This window comes from Garra rufa, chromosome 12 (assembly GCF_049309525.1).
Source record: "Garra rufa chromosome 12, GarRuf1.0, whole genome shotgun sequence".
Classification (NCBI taxonomy): Eukaryota; Metazoa; Chordata; class Actinopteri; order Cypriniformes; family Cyprinidae; genus Garra; species Garra rufa.
Window position 1 is genome coordinate 30,796,170 of NC_133372.1, and position 10,780 is coordinate 30,806,949.

General features: G+C 34.3%; 1 protein-coding gene across 1 annotated transcript; it reads left to right on the forward strand.

The window, feature by feature from the left end:
* The first annotated feature begins 989 nt into the window (after positions 1–989).
* Positions 990–10,222, forward strand: LOC141347390 (uncharacterized protein C1orf226-like). The gene is made up of 2 exons (XM_073852399.1): positions 990–1,204; positions 6,056–10,222. The coding sequence occupies exons 1-2, from the start codon at positions 1,065–1,067 to the stop codon at positions 6,609–6,611; spliced, it is 696 nt and encodes a 231-aa protein (XP_073708500.1). The 5' UTR covers positions 990–1,064; the 3' UTR covers positions 6,612–10,222.
* The last annotated feature ends 558 nt before the right edge of the window (positions 10,223–10,780 follow it).

Below are 10,780 nucleotides of genomic sequence, written 5' to 3' on the forward strand. Positions count from 1 at the left end.
TTTTATTTATTTATTATTTATTTACTTTTTTATGGCCATTCTGCATATGTTTGTGTCCTGCCAAATGCTTTTACTTTATTTTTATTTATTTTTTGATGGCGATTGTGTTTTGTTTTGCCAAATATTTTAATTTAATTTTATTTATTTAATTTTGATCCATTCTGCCTATGTTTGTGTCCTGCCAAATTATTTTATTTTACTTTATTATTATTTTATATTATTTCTTTTATTTTATTGATGGCCATTCTGCCTATGTTTGTGTCAGTGTATTTAGTTTTTTGCATGAAATTCATTTTATGTATAAAATGCTTAATTTCTACTGCATGGCATTAGGGATGAACAATATCTTTCAAATTGTTTATATGTACTTTTTTAAAATGTTATCTGTCTATATTTGATACATGCATCAGGTTATACTGAATATTTAATCTTTTTTTGCCATCAACTGAATTTAATCACTCTGTGAATGTAGTTTTTAACAAATTTAAAAATGAGTGTCCAGTTTCCATGTATTTTAGAAAGTATTTTTCGTGTACTTTAGAAGGTTGTGATGCTTAAATCCACAAAATGTATAACTATATTTAATGCATTAGATATTTAATATTGGTTATTTATCAGTTACCAGCCAAAACATGAAAAAGCATCTCTACATTTAATCTGATCTTAGAAAACACAAAACATAACAATATTGAGTTTACGTTGAACAAATTGATTAAATGAAAACTGTTGCGCAGCGTTGCACTTTCAATTTTAAACAGTCATGCATTTAAGTCTACTTTTAAGCTACTGAAGTCACAGCTCACCTTTAAATGCTAATGTGTTATGAATGTTTTCATTTAAATTTCCCCAGTGCCACACTTTGTCTGAAACCCTTTTTGTTATTTTATTCCTCAGTGGACCAAAGCATGTTTGAGAACTGCAACGCCGCGGAACAGCCTAAACTAAACTTTCGTCAGGCGGGCAGCACCCTCAGTCCAACAGCCTCCACAGACACATCTGCCCTGGCAGGATCAAAGACAGGAGGCAGCCAGCACCTAAAAAACGCCCTGAATTTAGGCAAAGCCATGGGGGCGAAAGTAAACGACCTGCTCCGCCGAAAAGATCCCAACAGCCTCGGAGACATCGGCGTCACAGAGGTGAATAAGAACGTGGAGCCGGTGTGGTCCAGCCTGGTTGAGATGGGCCACAGTACAGCAAGAAACAGGTAAAGATTTCACTCTCACAGCTGCAAACGGCAATGACCTCAATACGGTCATTATATTCAATTGACTTCACGCTTAGAATAAAATTGCTAGGAAGTTGTCAGCCGTGGTACTTGCTCTTGACATTTAAGGCCCGTAGTGCTTCCACAGAGACAGATTCAGGGCTGGACTGCGTCATGTCCCAATCCGATACCCCCTCTTCACTGTCCTGTCTAATAAATGTCAAATAAACAAGGAAGCAAACATAATATTCCTCTAAACGTGGGGTGATTTTTGATCTAGTTCTAGTACACTTTCATATACTAATGCTGAATGAATGTGTTCCATCCCCCCCAAAAAAAGGAATATTGTGAAATTGGATTACAATTTCAAAGAATTGATCTCTATTTTTGGAAGCCTGTTTCCGCCACTAAATAAAAAAAGGTAATTGCGACTTTTTATCTTGCAATTCTGACTCTTTTTCTCAGAATTGCATGATTAAAAATGTGCAATTTTGATTTTTTTTTCTCAGAATTGCATGATATAAACTTAATTAAATAAACAAGAAAAGAGAGTTTATATATCGCAATTCTGACTTTTTCTCGCGAATTTTAGTTTATCTCGCAATTCTGACTTTTTATTAAAAATTTGAGTATCTTACATTTCTGACTTTTTTCTCCAAAAATGCGAGTTTATATCTTGCAATTCTGACTTTTTCTAGCAAATTTGAGTTTATATCTCATGATTCTGACTTTTTTCTCACAAATGCGAGTTTATATCTTGCAATTCTGCCTTTTTCTCGCAAATTTTAGTATATATCTCGCCTTTTTTCTGAGAACTGCAGTATAAAACTCACAATACTGACTTTTCTTGCAAATGCGATTTTATATCTTGAAATTTTTACTTTTTTCTCGCAAATTCAAGTTTATTTCTCGCAATTCTAACTTTTTTCTCGCAACTGAGTTTACCATTCTGACTTTTTCCCACAAATGCGAGTTTATATACTATGCAATTCTGACTTTTTCTTGCAAATTTGAGTTTATATCTTGCTATTCTGACTTTTTTTCTCAGAATTCAACGATATAAACTCAATTGCAAGAAATAAAGTAAAAATTGCAGAATAAAATTTTTTCTTACAAATTTGAGTTTATATCTTGCAATTCTTACTTTTTTCTCACAAATTTAAGTTTAAATCTAGCAATGCTTACTTTTTTTCTTGCAAATACGAGTTTAGAACTTACAATTCCAACTTTTTCTCGCAATTATGACTTTTTTCTCACAAATGTGTTTTTATCTCACAATTCTGACTTTTTTCAAGCAAATTCAAGTTTATATTTTGCAATTTCAACCTTTTTTTTTTTTGCGGGTTTATATCTTGCATTCCTAACATTCTTAGACTTTTTTTTCTGGCAAATGCAAATTTATATCTTGCGGTTCTAACTTTTTTCTTGCAATCCGGCCTTTTTTCTCACAAATTTAAGTTTAAATCTAGCAATGCTTGCTTTTTTTCTTGCAAATACGAGTTTAGAACTTACAATTCCAACTTTTTCTCGCAATTATGACTTTTTTCTCACAAATGTGTTTTTATCTCACAATTCTGACTTTTTTCAAGCAAATTCAAGTTTATATTTTGCAATTTCAACCTTTTTTTTTTTGCGGGTTTATATCTTGCATTCCTAACATTCTTAGACTTTTTTTTCTGGCAAATGCAAGTTTATATCTTGCGGTTCTAACTTTTTTCTTGCAATCCGGCCTTTTTTCTCACAAATTTGAGTTTATATCTCAACTTTTTTCTTTTAATTCTTAATTGTGAGAGATAAACTCGCAATTGCTAGTTATAAAGTCCAAATAAAAAAAAAATCATTCAATATTTTCACAGAATTGCGAGTTTACGTCTCACAATTCTGATTTTATAACTAGCAATTGCGAGTTTATATCATGCAATTCTGAGAAAAAAAGGCAGAATTGTGAGATGTAAACTCACAATTTTAAGAAAATAGTCAGAATTGTGACTTTATATCTCACAAATATGACTCAACTAAATGTTGATCTTTTGAATGTTCTATTCATCTAAAATGTATTAATATTTCCACATAAATATTAGGCATCACATCTCTCTTCATTTATGATTAGAAGAAATGTTTCCTAAGTACCAAATCATTATATTTAAATTATTTCTGAAATATTATGTGACACTGTAGTAATGGCTCCTAAAAAAAATCGCTTTGCCATCACAGGAATAAATTAATTTTAAAATATATTACAATAAAGAAAACAGCTTTCAGAATATTGCTGTTTTTACTTTATTTTTGCTGCCTTTGCTGAGCATAATGGACTTCTTTTAAAAACATGAAAAAAACGTTATTATTATTCCAAACTGTTGACCAGTAGTGTACCATACGTGTGTTGATCCATTCATTCAGTCCCTACAGACTCATCATCGCACATTCATATTTCTCTATGGCAGCTCATATCTCTTTTAGCAGTGAATGTGAAAACGAAAAATGTGAAATGTCTTTGAGTTCTGTTATTATATGTGAACGCCATGCGTTACAGCAGAGATTTGACTGACGTCTCTTTGAGAGGGAGAAAAAAAGGTTTTGATGTGGCCATACACAGTTGCCGTCATTATCAGCAGCCTTCAAGGGAATGGACATGTGTCTGTTTGTGAGTCCATGTGCATGTGTTGCATCAGGCAAACTTTGACTTGTGTCGAGGGTTTGGCTTAATTGGCTGGAATCTTACCAGTTGTGTAACATCTAGCATACACATTCCTTCCAGCATTTTATTATGCCTGCTCATACATTTTGTGGAAATAAGGCCTTTATGTTCATAATTAGTAGAGCTTGCTAAGATAATCATTGAACGGCCATACTTTAAAGCTCATATTTGGAGTTAGCACTACAAATGGATAACTTTAGTGAAGGAACCTACATAAAGGAATGGTAATTAAAATTGTACAGCTTGATGAGGAGAGGTGGGGGTTTTTTCGTGTCTGGTGGCATGATGGATGAACAAGACCTATAGACTTTATGGCTTTCATCAACATTCATATCTTCAACAGACCATGTGCAAATTCCACTGTCATAAAATAATAAATTAAATGATGGATTTACAAGAAACCAACTTCTTATCAGCTATAGTAAGGCCATTATTGCACAGATATGTGGCATTACTGAGGGAATTGTGCCTTGTTATCATGGGATATTTATGGGAAGTTCATTAGAAGAATGTGTCACTAAATGACTGAGCACCTCATGTGACTTGAGAAGGCAATGACATCATTGCATCTACTATTCTTGTCCACTGACCTTTTTCAACATATTCTAATATATTAACATGTATTTTACACTTCCATTCAAAAGTCTCTTACTCTCACAGAGGCTGTATTTAATTAAAAATACAGTAAAAATGTAAAATATTATTACAATTTAAAATAACTCTTTTCTATGTTAATATATTTTATAATGTCATTTATAAACTAAATTTTCAGCAGCAATTACTCCAGTCTTCAGTGTCACATGATCCTTCAGAAATCAATCTAATATGCCAATATCTTAATTTAAGTCAATTTGAAATACCCTTTAATATATATTTAAAAATATAGGGGGGGGGGGGGGGGTCACAATTGCGAGATATAAACTCGTAATTCAGGAAAAAAAAGAGTCAGAATTGTGAGTTTTTATCTTGCCATTTTTACTTTATTTCTCTGAATTGCGACTTTATTTCTAAGTTTATATTATGCAATTCTGAAAAAAAAAAAAATCAGAATTGGGAGATGTAAACGTGCAGGAAACTGGCTTCCTGGCTTCTTTTCTTTAATTTATTTCTGTGATTGTTAAATGGTGAATTTTTTTAGCAGCAGTGACGTCAGTCTCACATGGTCCTTTAGAAATCAGTTTAATGTACTGATTTGGTCAAGAAATATTTATTATTATTATTATCAGTTTTAGAAAATGCTACTTTATGTAAAATCTTTACTGTCACCTAATTGAGTAATTAAAAGCATCCTTGCTAAATAAAAATATATCTTTCTTTTAAAAAAATGCCTATGGCAGAGTTTATTTATATGAAAGTACTGCTGCATTCCTACATTTATTAATTGTTTTTAATTTATTTGTCACAATTTTTTGCTTTTTCTAAAAAGTTTAAATCATTTTACATGGAGAATAACATCACAAAAGTATTCTAAGTGAACTACAAACTTCACAATCCAAAGTTTGAAATTCAAGTCAACTTTCCTCCATTAAAAAAAATATGGCAAAGCTAATGAGTTGTCCAGCTTTAAAATGTACTTTTAATAAGATTTATTCAAATTAAGTTTGTTCTTGTATTACAGAGGGAAATATCTGGAATATCACGAGTTCTTTGAAATCGTAATTTTTTTAGTCTAAAATAACCAGTCTTAAATAGCACCGGTATATTTGTAGCAATAGCAAAAAAAACACTGTATGGCTCAAAATGATTTTTTTTATGCCAAAAATCATTAGGATATTAAGTAAAGACCACGTTACATGAAGATATTTTGTAAATTTCCTACTGTAAATATATCTAAACTTTATTTTTGATTAGTAATATGCATTGCTAAAATTTCATTTGGACAACTTTAAAGGCGATTTTCTCAATATTTAGATTTTTTTGTACCCTCAGATTCCAGGTTTTCAAATAGTAGTATCTCAGCCAAATATTGTCCTATCCTAACAAACCATACATCAATGGAAAGTTTATTTATTCAGCTTTCAGATGATGTTTAAATCTAAATTGCATAAAATTGACCCTTATGACTGGTTTTGTGGTCCAGGGTGACATATTTGCTCTGATCTTTTGTGGTCATGATCACATTGTGATATTGTCTTTTTCTTTCTCTCACACAGTCACATCTCCCTGGATTCCTTCCCTCGACTAGATCCCCCACCTCCCACCGGGAAAAAGCGTCTTCCACGTGCCCTGAAGACCACCCAGGACATGATGATATCCTCTGACCCCGTGGTAGCCTCCCCAGAATCCTCCTTCGTCTCCTCACCTGAAAAGATCTCCAAAGATAAAGCTGAGCTTCAGCCTGAACCTGAGTTCGGCCTTGAGAAACCTTCAGAACCCGGCGACCGTGTCGACAACCAGATTGAGAAGGCACCTGGTTTAGAACTAAAAACCGAGCCCAAAGCTGTGCTGACGGATAACAAGAATTCAGAGGATGTCGATCAGTCACAGCTGCTGCTCTCTGTTCCAGATCTCATTCACAAAGACAATCTGGACCCAAAGAAACTGGCCGCCTCAGAAACTAGAATGGCTTCCACCCCGTGTCCAGGGAAAGGAGGCTGCCGCATCAGCGTCACGGAAGGGGAACTGTTGGGGAACGGCACAGTGGATTACAGGATTTCCCTCAACTTGGAGAACGAAGAATCTCACCCTGACCTGCTGTCATTTGAATAACAGGCTTGGGATCCTTAAGATCACTGATTCTCCAGGTTTTGCTTTTATTCTGCATTTCATATTTTGCCTTTATAGCAAAGTACCACGGATTGTACTTAGTTATTTCGTAGATATAATTATTCAAATGATGAAAATCACTATTGTTTTATAATCGTAGCACCATAATTAATTTGAAAGATTGTATTTTAAAGTATTTGTGAACCTGTATTCAAAAAAAGCATGATGAATTAATTATCAGAAACCAAAGTTAATACTACACTGCAAAAAAGTTTTTAATTAGTATTTCTTGGCTTTTTTCCAGTTTAATCTTCCAGTAGAACTTAAAAAGGCAACACTGCATAACATATTAGGGGTTCAAGCATGTAGCGCTGAAACCCTGTGGTAATTGTTAGAATGGCCAAGGATCAGCAATCTCCACGTAAAAGTGATTGTGCAGACCAATCCTTAAGTCATAGAGATTTGAGACTTGGAGGGATGGTAGTACTCACACCGCTGACAACGTCACCAAGTGTCGACCCAAACGGCCTGACAGGGGTGCTACAGCAATCAAAAGTATGAAATGGCTCATAACTCCTAAGTAGTCAGTCGCAGGCTCAAGTGTCTTATGTCGTTGGAATCCTTGGCTCACGCCAGACAAAACAGACAAAGTTCATCGGGAGCATGGCAAAATTGTCAGGTATTTTGAAAAACCTAGTCCTAGGTTTTTTGCCAGATCGGAACCAAATCAGTGCAGAAACATGCTCTGGAGAGTAAATATCAATAATTATCAAAAAAGAGTTGCAAATGGACGCCAAAACATTCAAAAGGGGCGGGGTCACTTTTAGTAAAATGCCTATGACTCCTGAACGGAATGAGATATCTTTGCCAAACTCAGAACACTTATGTACAGGCTCAATCTTAGGTCACAGGATAAAAATCACGGAGCTTGAATATTTTGTGGCACTATAAGGGGAAAAAAACAAAAATGGCGATACCTACACATCCATTTGTCCTATCAACATAAAAATCGCTGTGCACGGTCTTGGTCCAAAGTGGCATGTCTATAAGGACATATCTCAAAAAACATGGCCAATAAAATATGAGCACCTATTAGACAAGGTTAACAAATGAACTCCTCATTCTGAACAACTTTGCCTCTATAACCTCTGCTGTCAATCAGATCATTTGTTAAATGATTGAGAAGATGTAAAAAAATTCGACTTTTGTGAACTAGTCCTAGGTTTTTCACTCAATCTGGCAAAAACACTGCAGTACAATTCTCTGGACTCTCTAGGTAAATAATTATCAAAAAATGTTGAAATTTACCCTTTGGGAAGCTGTAACGGGGTGGCTTAAAAAGGGGCCTGCCCAAATTTACCCAAAATCCTATAAAGCCTAAAAGAAAACATGCGAGAGGTGATTCTAAACAAGCATGCAAAGTTTTAAGGAGATCAGACCACAGCTGGCCCTATAACAGTCCTAAACGTTAAAAAACGTAATATTTCTATTTCAAATTACCTGAATCTGCCTAAAAAGGTTTTTTTTTTTTTTTATAATTGAATTAGGTTGTAACAGGCTTGCTAAATAATTTTTATTAAATTTTTTTTAATAGGTGCTTAAATTCAAAATCAGCATATCAGAATAATTTCTGAAAGATCATGTGACACTGAAGACTGGAGTAATGATGCTGAAATTTCAGCTTTGCATCCTAGGAATAAATTACATTTTACAATATATTAAAATAGAAAAAACTATTTTAAATCTTAATAATATTTCACAATATTACTGTGTTTGACTTCTTTTAGAAAAAAACATAAACAGTCTTACCAACCCCAATCTTACATTATTGAAAACAAGTCTTATTTATGTAGTGTTGTAGATTTTATATGTAAAAAGTACAAGAGAAGGATTTCTAGACAATTTCACTGGAAAATTAGACAAAAATACTCATTAAGAATATTATTTTTGCAGTGTTACTGTTATACCTCCAAAGCTGTCTTTGCAGTTTCATAAGTGGGCAGCATTTCATGTCTTATATGTTTGTTTGTTTGTTTTTTCATATCAGTTTTACATCCGTAGCTTTCAAGTTTTCTTGGAACTAGATTTCTTTCTAGTTTCCACATCTCTAAGCTTGTGCTCAATGTCATAATCAATGGCTGTATGAGTAAGCGCACATGGCCTTGAGTCAGTCTATAAAGCGTTATGCACCTAACGGCAGCAGTATGTACAGCTTCCGCGTTGTTTTTGACACTATGTGACCTCTAGATCAACTTTTGCAGCCTCATGGAGAAAGTCTAGGATCCTACCTATGTAAGCAGTGTCATAGCGATAATAGTCAAGGTGATGATGGCTGGAGGAATGTCAATAATGAGGCCCAGTCAACATGAAGGTATGCAGAAGGGATCTGAAATTCCCTGGAATGCTATAACTCAACACTAATCTCGATTCTCATCCCCTTGTTTGTGTAGACAGCCTGACTCCCATGACATTCTCTCAAGCCTGTTCTTTATCCCACACAGTGGCTTCTCTGGAGAGATTTCGGGCTATTCCGATGCTAACAATGCCGCTATTTACGCTCCCGTTATTTATAGAAATATACTGTCAGTCTGCATAGATGTACTGAGATGTTGATTGTAACTCAAATCTGGGATGAAATAGCTGATATGCATTATAAAAGATGACTTAAAAGTTGTATGTATTGGCATTATAGCATTATCTAAGCGCTTTATGAATGTCTTTGAGTACCACGTTTTGGTTACACTACCATTTGTGCAATGATGCATAATAACTCATAATAGTGTGAACACTAAAATGAGAATTGAGAGTAAAGCAGATACATTTGCTGTTGATAAATGAATATGGACCACTGATGCTGTGTTACCGGACCGTCAGATATGAAGTCTAAGTATTTTATGAAATGCCTGTGTATATGGTGAAATAACAGCTTGAATGAATGAAAGAAAAGCATATTTATCTTATTGTTTAGAGTTAAGAAGATTCTAGATGGGAACTTAAAGGAATAGTTCATGCAAAAATAAAAACTGGATGAAAATCCATGTACTCACCCTCAGGCCATCCAAGATGTAAAGGGGTTGGCTTTATAGAAAACGGTTTGAGAAATGGATGCTGTCAGAGTGTCCAAAAAGCTGATTAAAAACTTCCTTAAAAGACCAGACAACTTTTTGACTGGAGAAAGCAATAGACTGGAATTGTGTAGATTACTGTTATGTTTTTATCAGCTGTTTGACTCTCATTCTGACGGCACCCATTCACTGCAGAGGATCTGTTGGTGAGCAAGTGATATAATGCTACATTTCTTCAAATCTGTTCTGATAAAGAAACAAACTCTTTACCGTGGATGGACTAAGGGTTAAGTATATATTTAGCCAATTGTAATTTTTGGATGGACTATTTTTTTTTAATCTGATGGTAATTTTTATTTTATTTTTTCTAATTTTTCTGTGATGATTCATGTATTTTAATTTCAGTCAAAGTGGTCCCATTATTGACAGTTTGTTTGAATGAAGAAAAAAGAATGTTGAAGGAAAATGCAAGTAAATGAAGGTTTTATGAGTGCACTGAATTGTATTTCGAGAAGCTGGGTATATTAAAGTGATTTCCCATTATACTAACTGTCTGTTCATGATGAAGTTTGGGTCTGGGTGCCTTTATTTTCAGTAAATGGATTTTATGCAACTTATTTTTCATTCAGGGCAGTTTATAGAGCAGAATTTACAGGGTCTGCGCCACTGGAATTAAATGGCCTGCTTTATTGCATAACAACAGTAAAGCAGGACTTGACGATTGCTGTGAGTCCTACGTGAGATTGAACCTGCAAGTTTTGGTTTACTAGAACTGATTCTTAATCGTGAGGTTACGGTCACCCCAAATCCAGACAAAACTGTCTGGATATTTCAATCCACCCTGCCAATCTTGTCCAACTTAAAGGAGAAGTTCACTTCAAGAATGAAAATTTCTTGATAATTTACTCACCCCCATGTCATCCAAGATGTTCATGGCTTTCTTTCTTCAGTCGAATAAAAAATAAGGTTTTTGAGGAAAACATTTAGGATTTTTCTCCATATAGTGGACTTCAATGGGGATCAATGGGTTGAAGGTCCAAATTGCAGTTTCAGTTCAGCTACAAAGGGCTCTACACGATCCCAGCCAATGAATAAGAGTCTTATCTA